Source organism: Equus caballus, chromosome X (assembly GCF_041296265.1).
Source record: "Equus caballus isolate H_3958 breed thoroughbred chromosome X, TB-T2T, whole genome shotgun sequence".
Taxonomy (NCBI): domain Eukaryota; kingdom Metazoa; phylum Chordata; class Mammalia; order Perissodactyla; family Equidae; genus Equus; species Equus caballus.
Window position 1 is genome coordinate 34,120,844 of NC_091715.1, and position 17,794 is coordinate 34,138,637.

Sequence of the window (17,794 nt, forward strand, 5' to 3'; positions counted from 1 at the left end):
CATCTCAATTTCATGGCCACAAGAATGTTTTCAGTCTTCAGTTTCACCTCCTTTTGTTGTCTGTATCTCCACAAAGTAAGAGATGTGAATCTGCATGGTCAGATTGCCTCGATTTGAAACGTGACCCAAACATTAGCTCTGTGACCTTGGAGAAGTTATTTATGCTAGAACAATGCCTGGCACTTAGTAAACTCTTGAATTTTTGTTCTTATTGATATGTTCGCTTGAATTCATTGACACCCTTTTCTCCCCTGCCTTCTGTTTCTCCTACCTTTGATACCTTTTCATCCTGTATTACAGTACTCTGCTGAAAAATACTGATCAGTCTACAGATACTTAAATATGGGGCGGAAAGTAATTTTTAAAACTAGTAAAATTCTCCTGTTAAACTTTTCACAGCATTAAATCACTTCTGTGGTAACATCAACCAATTTGTGAATTTGCAATTCTAAATTAAATTATAATTCTGCCTCCATATAATAAAAATGTTGCATGGATCCCATTAGGTATGAGACATTTTATTTAGCCGAATAACTCGTGCCTCCACAGTTCAATGATAATCTCAATTTCTGATAACTTTTTCACCAATATTAAGTTTTTGTTCTGCCCATATTTCATCTCCACTATCATCCTCGGCTCTGGGAAAACATTTCGTCAGTTGTATGGTCAGCTGATCCTACCTCTTGTTCTAACAGTAGTTAGTGAAAGTAATGAACTTATTATTATTCTCTACAGTATTGACTCGTGTTCTTACTACTAGTGCTTTTAGGCACTGGTACTTAACAAATCCTTTCTTAAAAGCTTTTTATGTGTATATAGCAAAGTGTAAAACCGTCTTTCAGTTTTCGCTCAAGGTTTACTTCATTGGTAGGATAGTCATTGTACTGACTTGAACACTTATGGGAAGTTTTATTTACCATTTTTCCTGTTTTGTGGATAGAGTTGGAGGACTTGTCTTCATTGCACATCCCATTTTTGCATTCCGTTTTCTAAGAACTGCCACTTTGAATGACCTCTTCCCCAGTCTCTTACATCCAAAACTGGCAGTTTTTAAGAACTCTTGATGAGTTGTCATTCACCAACTGTGCTCTGTGTTAGGATGCACATCCTAGGCTAGATTTTCTCGGTAGTGCTGGCTCATTCCTACACATCAGCCGTGAAATACTGTTAAGTCTGTGTGGGTTCTTTGTGATTTAAAAACATTAAACTAGTATCCATTTTATGAACCATTTATAGTTCTCTGGAGTAATGGCTATTTCCAGGCTTGGTGCAGGGACAGTACAAGATGATCCTTGACCATCTGATTCTAGAAAGTGAGAAAGTGCTTGAGGAATCATAGTGACATGTCAAAGAAACACAGGAGTTGGCTCTCACTGGCCAAAACTGGGTCAAAAGAAATAATGAAAATAACTAAACCCATTAAGTGAAATATGAACCCTTCAGTCTATACCGAAAGAAAGGAAAATACCAACTAATAAATATAGAACATATGATGATGATAAAAAACCGAGGGATGAGGGATTTAACTTCTGGAGTGGTGGGAATAAGATGCCCATTGGACCTTCTCCTTAACAAAACAACCATTTAACTAGAGATAATTATTTTAAAAATAATCATTTAAAGTATATGGGAATTGTCTTAAGGGGGTACAGCAAATGGGGAAACATTTACTCAAGAAAATCTACGAAATCGCAGAAGGAACAGCAAGAATCTATAGCATTTGAGCCACACCTCACTCCCTTCTGCCGGTCTAGGGCTGTGGTTCCACCACAGGAAGGGCAAGCTATTGGTATTTGTCTTCCCCTGTCCTGTGTTGCAGAAACTCTATTCTAGGCAATCATGGCAGGAGGACTAAGACTCGCTTATCTTACCCAGCGCCTACTCATAGGGCGGAAGCTTTACTCCAGGTATGGCAGGCTGAGAATACTGGAGTCCTGGTTACCCCTGCTACAGCTTGCTCAGAAGATAGAAGTTCCATGCCAGGAGGGGCATACTGAGAAAACCGGGGGCTATGACCAGCACCACTCATAGAGCCAGGGGTATCACTCTGAGAGAAGCTTCCTGCTGTGTTGCCACCAGCTCCTATGCGGTGGTACAGAAGTTCTGCCCAGTCAGAGAGACAAGCTGTGAGAATGAAGAGCTCAGCAGTTAGGCTTGAAGAGACTAACTTTATTTGGACCGGATCATGCCATTCCTAAGGGTGTTATCAAAACCAGTGGAAATTTTGGCGCAGAGCAATTAAGAGGGTACTTGTAGCTCCGTGTACTCATATCAACAAGCAAAAACAGCTGAGCAACCAGCAGTTTAACAGAGAGATCTAGATAAAGAAACAACCAAGGTGAGCCCTCCTGGGCTCAGTCAGGCCAGGGAGGTCAGGAATGCTGTGCACATGCATTCGACTGCACCCATTCAGAAGCAGTCAGAGCAGGACGTGTGGGACAAGTTGTATGCATTACACAATCTACACATAGATCCATCAACAAAGGCTCGAAGCTTCACTAGCACAGGTACTTAAATTCAACTTCTGACCAAATACTGCATGAATGATAAACTACCCAGACCCAGGGGCAACCACTAGGAAGCTTGCTTAAAATATAATTGCATGTATCCCTGGCAGTCTGGAAGACTACATGTCATGCCCAAGACTGCACCCTCTCAGGAGTAATTGGAAAGAGAATATCTGAGCTACCAGTCCCTGACTGAATGTGAAACAAAGGAATAAACTCCTTGGACAGTGATGGTAAATTCCAGACCACACACGTGTCCAATGATAAGGGTGAAAATCTAACTTGCCAAAGGGACTTACTTAAGCACAACCTTTGAGCAATAAGGGGATTATGCTGACCCAGGAGCAACCCATAGGTAGCCAGGCTAAAAGATAAGAACAAGGGGAAAGCACTGTGGATGAGATAGACTTCACAGAGTTAGTGAAGCCCCGTCACTAAACAGCCAGGCAAACAGTGTCACCCTGGGAGGGTGTGGTGTCTGTCTCCAAGTTGCTACAATATATCTAAGATTCCTGTATTTTAACAAAAAAAGATGCCAAGTGTCACCCATACATACACAGACAACAGAAACTGCCTCTGAAGGGGCCCAGATGGTGGACTTTGGAGACAGATACTTGAAAGTAGCTGTTACAAGTATGTCACAGAAATTAATGAACTCTTGTCTAAAGAATTAAAGGAAGGTATCATGACATTGTTTTAGTTAAAAATGCCAGTACAGAGATAGAAACTATTTTAAAAAAGAAAGAACGAAGCAAATGGAAATTTTGGAGTTGAAAAGTACAATAGCCAAAATGAAAATTTCACTAGGGGCTGAACAGTAGATTTGAGGGGCAGAAGAAAGAATTGGTGAGTTATAGATCAGTAGAGATTACACAGTCTGAAGAACAAGGGAAAGAGGATGAATAAAAATGAATAGATTCTTAGGGAAGTATGGGACAGCATTAATAGTGCCAACAGGGGCTGGCCCTATGGCCGAGTGGTTAACTTCACATGCTCCGTTTTGGCGGCCCAGGGTTTCATTGGTTCGGATCCTGGGTGTGGATGTGGCATCACTCATCAGGCCATGCTGAGGTGGCATCCCACATTGCACAACTAGAAGGATCTACAACTAGAATATGTAACTATGTACCGGGGGGCTTTGGGGAGAAGAAGGAAAAGAAGAAAAAAGATTGGCAACAATTGTTAGCTCAGGTGCCAATCTTTTAAAAAAAGAAAAGAAAAATGCCAACACATGTAATGGGAATACCAGAAGGATAGGGGGGAGAGAGAAGGGGGCGGAAAAACATAATTGCTGAAAGCTTCCCAAATTCAGTGAAAGACATTAACCTACACATCCAAGAAGCTCGACTCCAAGTAGGTTAAATGCAGAGAGACTCAGGTGCAGACACATCATAGTAAAAAAGAAAACCTTGAAGGTAGTAAGAGAGAAATGACTGTTCGTCCATAAGGAAACCCTAATAAAAATAACAACTGATTTCTTATGAGAACATTCGAGGCCAGAAGGCAATAGGACAACATATCACAGTGCTCGGGGCAGGGGAGGAACCTGACAACTAAGATTCTTTTATTCAGCAAAACTGTCTTTCAGAAACGAAGGCAGGATAAAGACATTCCCAGATAAATGCTGAGAAAATTTGTTGCTAGCAGATGTGCCTTCCAAGGAATACTAAAGGAAGTGACACCAGATAGTAATACAAAGCTGCAGAAAAAAGGAAATTTGGAAATTTTGCAAGTGTATGGAAATTATATACTCCTAACTAACCAGTGGGTCAAGGAAGAAATGACAGAGCCAGCCGTGATGGCCTAGTGGTTAAAGTTCGGCACTCACTACTTTCGTGGCCCAGGTTTGCTTCCTGGTCGTGGAACCACACCACCTGTCAGTTGCCATTCTGTGGTGGCAGCTCACATAGAAGAACTAGAACAACAAGGATATACAAACATAAACTGAGGCTTTGGGGAGGTAAAAACCTAAAAAAAGAGGAAGGTTGGCAACAGATATTAGCTCAGGGCGAATCTTTCCCTGTTAAAAAAAAGAAGAAGAAGAAAGGACAAGTGAAAGGAGAATATACGGAGATGAATGAAAACACAAAATGCCAAAACTTATAGAGCATTGCTAAATCAGTGCTTAGAAGAAAATTTATGGCTCTGAATGCCTGTATTAAGGAAGGAGGCAAATCAGTAACTAACTTTTCACCTTCAGAAACTAGAATAGAGCAAACTAAACCCACCCAAAGCTAGAAGGAGGAAGGAAATAATGGTTAGAGTGGAAATAAATGAAATAGGGAAGAGGAAAATGCAGAAAATCAATGAAGCTGAAAGCTGGTTCTTTGAAAAGATCAGCACAATTGACAGATCTTTAGCTAGGCTAAGAGGACTCAATTATGAAAATCAAAAATGAGAAGGCATCACTACCAACCTTACAAAAAGAAAAAGTATGAGAGAATAGCAAATTACTGAAATTGACTCAAGAAGCAATTAAAAAGTTGAATAGGTATAACAAGTAAAGATTGAATTAATAATCAAAAGACATTCTCACTGAGAAGCCCAGGACCAAATGGCTTCATTGGTGAATTTTACTGAGCATTTAAAGAATTAACACTGATCCTTCAGAACTTCTTTCCAAAAAAATAAAAGAACACTTCCCAACTCATTCTATGAAACTTATTGCCCTGATATTTAAAAAAAGCACAAAGACATCAAGAAAATTACAGCCCACTATCCTTTGTGAATATATACTCAGAAGTCCTCAAAAAAGACCAGGGACTGGGGTCGGCATCATGGCTGGGTGGTTAAGCTCGCACTCTCTGCTTCAGGGGCCCAGGGTTTCACTGGTTCAGGTCCTGGGTGCAGACCTAGCACCACTCCTCAAGCCATGCTGAGGTGGCGTCCCATGTAGCAGAACTAGAAGGACCTACAACTAGCATATACACCTATGTACTCGGGGGCTTTGGGGAGAAGGGGGGGAAAAGGAAAATTGGCAACAGATGGTTAGTTCAGGGCCAGTCTTTAAAAAGAAAAGGAAAAATGAATTCAGCAACATACAGAAAGTATGCTCCGTGACCCAATGGAATGTGTCCCTGGATCACAGTGTTGATTTGACACCCAAAAGTCAATTGTAATATACCATATTAATAGACCAAACGGACCAAAATTACATGATCTTTTCAGTAAATGCAGAAAAAGCATTTGACAAAATCTAACACTTTTCATTGTAAGAAAACATTCAACAGACTAGGAATGGAAAGGAATTTCTCCAGCTAATGAAGGGCATCTTGAAAAACCCACAGCTAACATCATACTTAATGGTGGAAGACTGTCTCCTTTACCCCTGGGATCACTTCTATTTAACATTCTACTGGAGATTCTAGCCACGGCAACTAGCCAAGGAAGAGAAAGAAGCATCTTGTTTGGAAAGGAAGTAAAGCTATCTCTAATCACAGATAACATTATTTTGTGTATAGAAAATCTTAAAGAATCCACTAAAGTCTGTTAAAACTAATAAATGAGTTCAGCTAGGTTGCAAACGTTAATATCAATATACGAAAATCAGTTGTCTTTCTATACACTAGCAATGAACAACCTGAAAATGAAATTAAGAAATTAATTCCATTTACAATAGCTGTAAAAAGCATAAAATACTTGGGGATAACTTGAACAAAAGAAGTATAGAACTTGTACACTGAAAACTATAAAGGAACATTGTTAAGCAATTTAAAGATCTAAAAACATGGGAGGACGTCCCATTTTCATGGAATGGAAGACTTAATATTGTTACGATGGCAATACTCAACAAAATTCCTGTAAAAATACCCCAATTTGGGGCTGGCCCCGTGGCCGAGCGGTTAAGTTCATGCGCTCCACTGCAGGCGGCCCAGTGTTTCGTTGGTTCGAATCCTGGGCGCGGACATGGCACTGCTCATCAAACCATGCTGAGGGAGCATCCCACATGCCACAACTAGAAGGACCCACAATGAAGAGTATACAACTATGCACCGGGGGGCTTTGGGGAGAAAAAGGAAAAAATAAAATCTTTAAAAAAAAAAACCCCAATTTTTTCTTTTTACAGACATTGCCAAGTTGATTCTCAAAATCATGGAAATGTAAGGCACCCTAATTGCCAAAACAATCTTGATGATAAAAACCAAAGTTGGCTGACTCATACTTCCTATTCAAAACTTAGTACAAAATAATAGTAATTAAGATGGTGTCATACTGACATAAGGATAGATGTATGCATCAGTGAAATGTAATTGACAGTCCAGAAATAAACCGTTTTGTTTATGGTCAATTGATTTTTATAAGGGTGCCAAGAATATTCAGTGGGAAAGAAATAGGTCTCTCATAAATGTTGCTGGAAAAACTGGATACCCACATCTAAAAGAATGAAATTGAATCCCCTACCTCACACCATGCACAAAAATTAACTCAAAATGGATCATAGGATTAAAAGTAAAACTCTTAGGAAAAAAATAGGAAGAAATCTTTGTGGCCTTGGGTTACACAATGCAAAATTGTTAGGGGGGAAAAGTGACATATTGGACTATGCCAAAACTAAGAGAAAAATAGTAACTTTACAGTGGAGAAACCTGGTGGAAACCACCTTGACCAAATGCTCAAAGAAATGGGCTGAGGATCTGTATAAACACTTATCCAAAGATGTATAGATGGCCAATGGGCACATTAAAAATTGCTCAGTATCATTAGTTATTAGGGAAATACAAATCAAAACCACACTGAGATATTAGATACCTATCTACTAGGATGACAAAACTAAAGACAACAGCAAGTGTTGGCAGGAATGTGGACAAATTGGCGCCTTCGTATGTTTCTTCTGGGATCATAAAGTAGTACAGCCACCTTGCTAAACAAATTGGCAGTTCCACAAAAGGGTAAACTTAGACTTTACCATATGATCCACTCCTAGTTATATACCCAAGTGAAATGAAAACACAGATCCATGCAAAAGCTTGTACATGAATGTTCATAACAGCATTGTTCATTATAGCCACAAGGTGGAAACACCCTAATGTCCATCATTTGATGAATGGATAAACAATATGTCATATATCCATACAATGGAATACTATTCAGTGATAAAAAGGATGCTACAGCATGGATGAACCCTGAAAAATATTAAGCTAAGTGGAAAAAAAACAGGAAAGACCACATATTGTATGATTCCATTTGTATGACATGTCTCAAATAGACTAAGGGCTGGGGACAGGAGAAAATGGGGAATGATTGTGCAGGACTTCTTTTTGAGTTCATGCAAAATCTTGTAAAAGTAGATTGTGATGGTGGTTACACAGCTCTGACTATATTAAAAACCATTGAATTGTACATTTTAAGTGGGTGGATTTTATGGTATTTCAATTATGTCTCAATAAAGATGCTTATTAAAAAGGTAGCCTTCTCTTTTATAATGAATTCTGAAAAGAACTCTAGACAACCTGCAGTTTATAATGACAAGAAACTGTTAGCTTTAGCATAGATACTTGAGTTAATTTAGTCTCATCTAATTTCTCCTCCTCTTTTCAGTGGGGTATCTACTAGCTAGGCAGCATGAGTAAAAAATGGATCATCCTCTTTATTTGACTACTAACTAATCACAGTATTTGTTTGGTGCTCACTGTTTACAAGGAAAACCAACCATCTTGTTTCTGTTTTGACAGCCCGGAAGCTTCTCTGTAGCAAAGTGTAAGGCCTCTCCATTCCTATTTAGCATAGAGGGATCTTCGTATTTCTTGACTTTTGACTTTCATTGAATGTTTTCAGAATTTTTCCCTGTGTTCAGAGTCCCAGTTCTTGAAACATCTGGCACCTAAATAAAAAAGGAGGAATGCTGAAACTATTGGGTAAAAGTTTGATAGGAAACAAGATTATTTTCATAGTCTCGAAGTGTCTCCCCACAGATTATTTACTGATTATGAAGAGAAAAATAGTAACCTTAGAGTGGAGAGACACCTGGTGAAAACCACTTTGACCAAGTGATCAAAGTTAACATTACGAATATTGCCACAAAGTGAGATGATGTTACTCCTGATAATGATACACTGAGGAGGACCACTTCTATGGTTCTTTGCCAAAGTGCCTAGCCTGGATCTAATCATGTGGAAGCATCAGAGAAGCCCAAATTAAGCAATATGCAACAAAATTGGCTCATAGTTTCCTAAAAAGTCGAGAAACACAAAGAAAGGATAATGAGTTGTCCAGATTAAAGAATAGAAAGGCGCGAGAACTAATTGCAATGTGTATTTAATATGGGATTTGGAGAAAAGAAAGTATAAATGGACATTATTGAGAGAATTAAAATTGTGTGGAGGTATTTTTGGGAGGGTGGTTGGGCAAGGATGCTACTGGAATCTAGTGGATAGAGGCCTGGGTTGCTGGTAGATGTCCTAAAATACACAGGACAGTTCCACACAACAAAGCATTATCCAGCTCAAAATGTTGATAGTGTGCTGTTGAGAAACCTTGGGTTAGATAATAGTATGGTATCAGTGTTAATTTGATAAGTGTACTGTGGTTATGTAAAAAAATGTCCTCCTTATTCAGAAATGTTCATTGAAGTATTTAGGGGTAAAGGGACGTGTCTCCAACTCTAAAATGATTGAGAAATATACATACACATGCATGCACGTGTAGCAACTAATGAAGCAAATGGGGCAAAAGGTGAACAACTGGCGAATATGGGTAAAGATTATAAGGGAATTTTTATATTGTTTTTGAAACTTGTCAAGTTGGAAATTATTAAAATTTAGCATTTCCCCTAAAAAAGAACTTGCCGAGTGAACAAAGCTTACATAAACTCCTTGTTTTCAAAAAAAAGAGCAGCTGAAGTCTATTGTTTATTCAGGTACTTCAAGACTAGCGCTCTGAAACAGAAATTTTCTGCATAGTAAAATAGAATTTGATATTTTCTCCAGTTTCTTGAGAAAATTTCTTGTGAAGTAATGCTTCAGGTCTTGAGGCCCGTTGAAATTGACTTTCATGAAAGTAGACGATATGTGTTTAGGACTTGGGTAGATGATAATATATGTGGAAGTAGAAAGTAGTTAGTCATAATGTATTGGGCTTCTTTTCTTCACCAAAGCATCAAAAGCAGATGTTTCTAAACATTGTAAATATTCCATCTTTACGACATGTCAAGATTTTGTTCAGAGAAGAAACCTTACTGTTTTTGAAGACTTCGATTAGCTTTACTATTTCCAAAGGGTCTCATACAATTAGAATTCTATGAGACCAGCCCACACGTACCGTAAGGTCCAGGATCTGGTATGGAAATGTTAGTAACCAATGCTAAAAGGAAATTACACAATTTCTTATTCCTCTATAATGTGCCTGAACTTTCTGGAAGAGGACTTGTCAGAGCATTTGCTTCAGCTTTCTTGTACTCCAAACCACAAATCAACTTGACCATTTCTGGGGCATACAGCTTTTTCCAATAAAATTTAAAAAACAAGAAACTGTCCATGGTATTTTTAGGACAGTAGGTGCTTTTTAAGATGTTCTGCTGTGCTCTTTCATTGCAAGCGCCTTTTCACCCATTGTATGCTGTGATGAAAGTGAAACCAAAGAGTTTGCTCACTTTATTTTATTTTTTAGTTCTTTTTATAAAGGAATTTCCAACTTAAAGGGTAGATTTTCTTGAACTTCTGTCTGAAACTTTCATAACATGCTGGTGATAACTGTTACGATAACTTCATTATATAGAGTAGCATCTTGTGTTACTCTAACTTCGTAGGTAGAAATTAGTAATATAACTTATTTTTATAACTTTTTTTTTCCTCCATAATGACAGTTTTCAGTATAACAGGAAGGAAATTGAAGAAAAAGCTTTGTCTTGGTGGTTAGTTTATGTTCACAGACCCCTCAGGTCAGTTTTGGGCTGTGATCAGAAATTTCTTCATTGTGTATGAAGATTGGGCGAAGGGGTTGTGGTGAAAAATTATTTGACAGCACATTAAACAGATCACTTTCTTTTGGTTATATAAAAGGAAAGTTTATTTTTGTGGGGAATAGGAGATGGGTAGAAACCACCAATAATTAATTAATAGACTTCAGGTTGCCTTTTAATGATAAAGGATTAATGACTTTTTAACTGACTTAATTTCCTTTGGTTAAAGTCAGCAGTGATGTGGGTGTCCATGTGTATAATGCCTGATTTTTCTTTATTTGCAGACCATGAAGACTATGACCCACAAACTGTGAGGCTGGGAAGTAGATATAGTCATGTTCAAGAAGTCCAAGAACGGCTTAACTTCCTTAGGTTTGTTTTAAAGAATTAGTGTTGCTCTCTTTAAGACACAGATAAAGAATGCCAAGTTAATATGCTGTATAGCTAGGTCTTTGTTAGGTGGCCTTTTCCCCTTGGCACTTTTTATTTTCCAACATGGAGATCATTACCTAAAAGTCACCGAACATTTCCCTATCTGTTCATTATTAAATATTTTAAATGACTGGCTGACTTTTAGCTTGTCGTCTTCACAGTGTTTGAAGGGAACACATTTTAAGCTTTTGTATAGACTTCTGTTATTCATATTTGCTTACGCTGAAAATGCTTATTTTTTAAAGAACAAATTTTTGTATTTTGACACAACTGACTAGAGAACCATACTGACCTTAATGATATCATAGACACTAAGGAAATGGAGCCCAAAGGCTGCTGAACCAGCGCCCCAAAAGAGTGGTTGAGTCCTGTGGTGCCTTGTGTATCCTAGCAGTGGCTGACCAAGGCCGTCTGAAGTCGTGCGTTAATGCTGTTATTCTGATGGCGATGAGGAAAAGAGGTCTATTGCCTTAAGCCGAAGCTAAATGTAGTCCCAGACTAGATTTGCTCAGTGATGATTTAGCTTTTAATGATAACACCCTTATAGATTTGAAATTAAACCTTTTGATGCCGAGAGGTTTCTTGTGAATTCGGAAACCACATCATATAGCAAAAGAGCTTATTCAGATCATGAGTGTGCTAAGGGAACTGCGCAGATTAGATCTATTATGTTTATTATTTCAACACACTGGGGAATTTTCTCCTGGGCTGTGTTAATTATGGGCTCAAGTTTATTGAACTGTGTGCTTACTTTTTGGGAAACATTTACATAGGTAGTTAAATAATTTTAACTTCAGGAAAAACTCTAGCCACCAGATTTTAAGAAATCTGACATTTTGTTTAAAATGAAGTGTTTTGTGTGTGTCTGTTTTGTTTTTCAACCACCTGGATAGAAGGACCTACCTCCCCAGATTGAGAATCACTGCCATCGTGAGCCATTGTTACTGATTGGTGTATGTTGTATCCCTTAGATTTCCTAGAAGAGAAAAGTTGTTAAGAGTTCCTTTTGCTATATTAAAGTTTGGAATCAGAAGACTTATTCTAGCCCCTGCTCTATTAGTACCTGTCTACATGACCTACAGCAACTCAATCAAGGGAAGAGAACTAACTTCAGCCACTGTACACTCGACCTGTGTTAAACCCTTTACATTTGCATTGAATCCTCATAGCAATGCATTCAGGGAGGTATTATGCCCATTTGATTAGTAAGAAAGCTGAGATTCACATTCTTGTTTGAAATCACACAGCCAGTATGTAATGGCATTGCACTCTGCAACCAAGTCTGACTTCAGAGGTTGCGCTCTTTCTATTCAGTGATTTTTCAAACCTACCTTGGAGCCTTAGGCTTCTAAGGAGCTTCCTCCAAGGTGTCTGAACAAGCAGTGGAGGTTTTGTTCCCATTTCTCCTTTCTTTCCTCCTCCTGCTCTTCCCAACAACTGGAGCAGCTCTGCTTTCATTTTATACGTCAGACTTCCAAATGGAATTTTTGCTTGAAAAAAGTTTTCTGCTGTTGTCTTTAAAAACGGCAATTAAACTTTGAAAACAACTGTACGTGCGTTTGATCATCACATTGGATCTCAGTTTCTTCTCTGTAAATTAGGGTGGCAAGGTTAGGTAGGACTAGGTGCTAGAAGCCACCTTCAGGGTCTGCAATCCTGTGAGAATATCAAAGACCCTAGGATTGAGACCTCAAAATGCTTTGAAATGGAGAGGACATTAAGTACATGCCCCATACTCTGTAACTGGGTGTGGAGCCACCATAGTGTTAGCCAAAAATTATTTGTTCTCACAATAAAATGAGGTGTTCTCTTTCTTTGTCATTCAAAGATAATGGCAGGCAGGGCGGGTGGATGAATGCTAAAAGAAATAGAAAACTTAATGAAGAAAGAGAGGTTAGTTGTAACAATTCACTTTCATTATTGTCATATTTTAATGACCAAACCAACAGTCACAAAAAAGACCCTAGAGAACATCACTGAATAATCGATAAGCCTCCTGTTGAATATTGACATAAAAAGTTTAACTCATGTGTAGGTTATTGTGCTTAATGTGGCCAGATACTGAGTGATGAATATTAGGTCATCATAAAGTATTAAAACTGAAGCAGTTTTAACTCTTAAATGTCAGTGAGTTGGTATGTGTGAAAGTGGCTTGGTAGAATACCTCATTCTCCAGTGATGTCGTGTAAGCAGAATGCTAAAACGCAAACAGCGTATTAAACGTGCTTGCAAAAGGACTGGTTTCAAAGACTAAACTTTAAATTCAAGAAACAAATCTTTTATTCAGTTTAGGTGCAGTCATCTAGCAGAATTCCTGGCACATCGTAGGTGCCCAATATGTGCTTGTTAAATAAATGAATTAATATGGGGTACTTGTTTAGTACCAGATAAAGGTTGAGAAATAAGTTCTTTTAAATGTCAATGAGAACTGACATCTTTTTACCTGTAGTTAAAATATAATTGCGGTAAATGGTTTATATTTCGCTTATATATATATAGATAGATTGTCTTTCAAGATAAAAATTATGTATGTCTAATTGCTAATTTTTTATGTTTTTCCAAGATTTTTATTGAAGGATGGCCAACTGTGGCTGTGTGCTCCTCAGGCAAAACAAATCTGGAAATGCTTAGCAGAGAATGCAGTTTACCTTTGTGACCGTGAAGCCTGTTTTAAGTGGTATTCCAAGTTGATGGGGGATGAACCAGACTTGGATCCTGATATTAATAAGGACTTCTTTGAAAGTAATGTGCTTCAGCTTGATCCTTCCCTATTAACTGAAAATGGGATGAAATGTTTTGAGCGATTCTTCAAAGCTGTGAATTGTCGAGAAGGAAAACTAGTAGCAAAAAGGAGAGCATATATGATGGATGATTTGGAGTTAATAGGATTAGATTACCTTTGGAGGGTAAGTGGAAACTAGGAACTTTGTAGACAGTTGTTTCTGATGTAGTTTTTCAAATAGGTAAGGAATCACAATTTTGCAAATAAAGTTTATGTATGTATGCTGCTCTGATGCTTGTCCCAGGAGGTGGTGATCGTTCATCTTTATACTATTGTTCATGTCATTTGTCATCGGGTTTTTTCTTCTCTCTCTCCCTTTCCCTCCCTCTCCTTCTGCCCCACTGCTGCTCCTTTTGTCTTGACTTAGAATCTGTCTGTTCCAGACGTGTTTAGGAGTGCACTAACCATACAAATCTTTCATGCCTCCCCATGGAAGTTATTGTTCTTCCCTTTTTTCATTCAATGTAGATCTATTTCTTCTCTTCAATGTTAATTTTAGGGTATTATACATTTAATACTAAAATAAATAGAGGACAGAAGAGAAGACTTGACTTAGAAGGTATTATGATTGTCTACTTTATTGGCACTGTTTAACTTGGTATTTTTAAGTACCTGAGGGAGTAAAATATTATCATCTATTTAAGGGTAATCTTTTCACTTTTGTAGTAACATATATATATATTTTTAATAGAGATATTATTGATGTAGAACATTAGTTTAAGGTGTATAACATAATGATTCGATATATGTATATATTAGAAGATGTTCACCACAATACTGGTTAACATCCATCGCCACATATAGTTACAATTTGTTTTTCTTGTGATGAGAACTTTTAAGATTTACTCAGCAACTTTCAGATATGCAGTATAGTATTATTAATTATAGTTGCCGTGCTGTACATTGCATCCCTAGGAGTTACTTGTTTTATAACTGAAAGTTTGTACCTTTTGACTCCCTTCACCCATTCGGTCCACTCCCCAGCCCCTGCCTCGTAACCACTGATCTGTTCTTTGTATCTGAGTTCGGTTGTTTGTGGGTTTTGTTGTTGTTTTTTAGATTCCACGTATAAGTGAGATCATGTGGTATTTGTCTTTCTCTGATTTATTTCACTTAGCATAATGCCCTCAAGGCCCATTCATGTTGTAGCAATGTACGATTAATATATTATTCCTATCTTTAAAAATATGTTCTGTTCACAGCAGTTCATATTATTCTTTGGATGGGAAATATTTTTCTTGCAAACAGACTAAGATGTTTACTGTAGTATTTGATTGTTCAAACTTTTTTTTAAGTGGTTTTCAACATATTTAAACAGAAACCCTTTTTAAAAATCAAAATTTATGTAATACTCCAAAATGTAAAACTAATTGAAGTAACAAGGGAAAGCCCTTGTTTTCCTGCTCCGTCTGCCTGTGCTTCAGCCCCTGCCGCCTCCCCAAGCCTATTACAGGGTCAGCCCTAAGACACTTCCGCCAAGCCCTAGAGTTCCACACGTAGTTTGAAAACCACTGCTAGAATTAGATGAGTGCTAAAGATCTGTAGAAATGGAATAAGTAGCCTTTTATACTAAGCTATTTCATGTAATCTTTTATTTCCTCTTAACCAATTTGAATTCCTCCTTTAACGTCTCACAGCTTGGCTCCCAAGGTGTTCAGTGCACGGTTAAATAATAGTGGTAAAAGCATATTTTATCCTTACTAAAATGTGTCTTCTATTCTTAAATTCCTTTATTGAAAGACTTGAGTTTTGCATTTACTATTCTTCCTTTTGGTCTGTTTTCACACCTTAATTTTACTTGATTTACTTGGTTATCAAAGTCAGTCGACCCTTAAATTATTGAATACTGTATTAGAAATAACTGAGGGTATGGTTTGAATTGAATTAAACCCATTTTAGTTTGATGCCCAACTGAAATATTTCTTGAAAGGTATTTACGCTTGAATCTTTTTGAATCTAGGTCGTGATTCAGAGTAATGATGATATTGCCAGCAGAGCTATAGATCTCCTTAAAGAGATATACACAAACCTTGGTCCAAGGCTGCAGGTCAATCAGGTGAGTATTGAAGTGCATTAAAACTTCCACAAATTGGAATTCTGATTGAAGAACTCTTGCTGATAAGAGTTTTTCCTTTAATTCAAAGTTAACTAGAAATTGTTTGTTTCATCTCTTATTAAAATATACCTAAAATATTTGGTCCATATTTCACCCATACAAAATGCTGTCTAAGTGAGTGTTGTTTTGGTGCTTATCTTGAAGTGATGGTTTTGATAAGGAGGGCGGATATTCTCAGTCTACCCTCCTTATCCGTGGGTTCTGCATCCATGAATTCAACCAGCTACAGATCTGAAGGCCTACGATGGTTGTGTCCATACTGAACGTGTACAGGCTTTTTTTTCTTTTCTTTATTCCATAAACAATACAGTATAACTACTCACATAGCATTTACATTGTATTAGGTATTATAAGTAACCTAGAGATGACTGAAAGTACACGGGAGGCTATGCGTAGGTTATATGCAAATACTGCATCATTTTCTGTGAGGAACTTGAGCATCCACAGACACCGAGGGGCGACTGTGAGTATAGCAAGAGGTTTTGACTGAATTTCTTTTGATTCTAACACCGAATCCTCAAGTTCATTTTTGGGGTATCTAGTTTATACTTGTTAACTTACATAACTCTAGCTTCCTTTGACAAAACAGTGTGTTTTATTATCACTATAGACTGTCTGGTTAAATATGGTGTGGTTTATTGAGAGCTACCTCTAAATTACTTGTTCCCATCATTAATGTTTATATATATGTTTAACTTTCACATTTCAAAGCAACTTGAACTCTTTATTTGACACATTGCTTGTAGGTTGTGATCCATGAAGACTTCATTCAGTCTTGCTTTGATCGTTTGAAAGCCTCATATGACACGTTGTGTGTTTTGGATGGTGACAAAGACAGTATTAATTGTGCAAGACAGGAAGCTGTTCGAATGGTTCGAGTATTAACTGTGTTAAGAGAGTATATAAATGAGTGTGACAGCGATTATCACGAGGAAAGAACAATTCTACCTATGTCAAGGTTTGTGAATAACTGATCACTGATCTACTAGTTGTCTTTCTTAATTATTTGGTATTTTCCTAGCCATTTTATCTTCAGAAAGTGACAGTATACAGGAAAAAGGAGACTGGGGAAAGTTTTTGTTTTTGAAAATGTTGATGTCTTGCCCATTAAAAACATTTGCATCTTATAGAATCTACTTTCTTTTTTTGTTTTTGCTTTTGTTATTTTGCTGAGGAAGGTTCACCCTGAGTGAATCTGTGTCAATCTTCCTTCATTTTGTATGTGAGTGGCTGTGGACAAAGTGTAGATCTGCCCCCAGCAACTGAACCCGGGCTGCTGAAGCAGATTGCATTGAACTTAACCACTAGGCCACAGGCCGGCCCTTAGAATCTTTTTAATGGTAGACCTTTGTTTGTTTTCCAGGGTCTGTTTTGTGTGTTCCTGTGTGGGTTTTTGTAGGGCATTCTCATTCATTAAGACTAGTCTGCTCTTCTCATTCTTTTTTTGCCGTTGACTTTATTGCCTGTGAAGTGTCATCAGGGATATTTCGCAGTTGAAGTGTTTTGATGCAGTTTGTTTACACTGTTACAAATAATAGAATAGTCTTTTGGAAAGTAATTGGAAAGAGTTCTTAAAAGCCACCTTGAGAAGATAGCCAGTAAAGCAAGAAATATTTTCAAATGGTCTACTAACATTTCTCCTAAGGTCTCACCAGTTAGTAATTCAAATAGTTATAATTTAGAGATGTCTATAGAATGAGTGCCATCAGTATTTGTTTTAAAGGGTTCTCTTTCTTTCTTTCTTTTTTTTTTTTGGAGGAAGATTAGCCCTGAGCTAACTGCTGCCAATCCTCTTCTTTTTGCTGAGGAAGACTGGCCCTGAGCTAACATCCATGCCCATCTTCCTCTACTTTATATGTGGGACGCCTACCACAGCATGGCGTGCCAAGCGGTGCCGTTTCCGCACCCGGGATCCGAACCGGCGAACCCCAGGCCGCCAAAGCAGAACGTGTGCACTTAACTGCTGTGCCATCAGGCTTGCCCCAAGAGTTCTCTTTCTTAACCATGAAATTATTTAAAGTCACTCCTTGAATATCATTTTTATCTTATGCATCTTGCAA

At 37.8% G+C, this 17,794-nt stretch overlaps 1 protein-coding gene across 12 annotated transcripts in view; it reads left to right on the forward strand.

Annotated features, from left to right (window-relative positions):
- USP9X (ubiquitin specific peptidase 9 X-linked) overlaps positions 1 to 17,794 on the forward strand; it is a 167,241-nt gene that overhangs the window by 94,747 nt on the left and 54,700 nt on the right. For all 12 annotated transcript variants that reach the window (XM_070256585.1, XM_070256591.1, XM_070256588.1 and 9 more), the window contains 4 exons: positions 10,689 to 10,776; positions 13,400 to 13,742; positions 15,579 to 15,674; positions 16,481 to 16,692. In XM_070256585.1, coding sequence (XP_070112686.1) covers positions 10,689 to 10,776; positions 13,400 to 13,742; positions 15,579 to 15,674; positions 16,481 to 16,692 — 739 coding nt within the window. The remainder of the gene's footprint in view (positions 1 to 10,688; positions 10,777 to 13,399; positions 13,743 to 15,578; positions 15,675 to 16,480; positions 16,693 to 17,794) is intronic.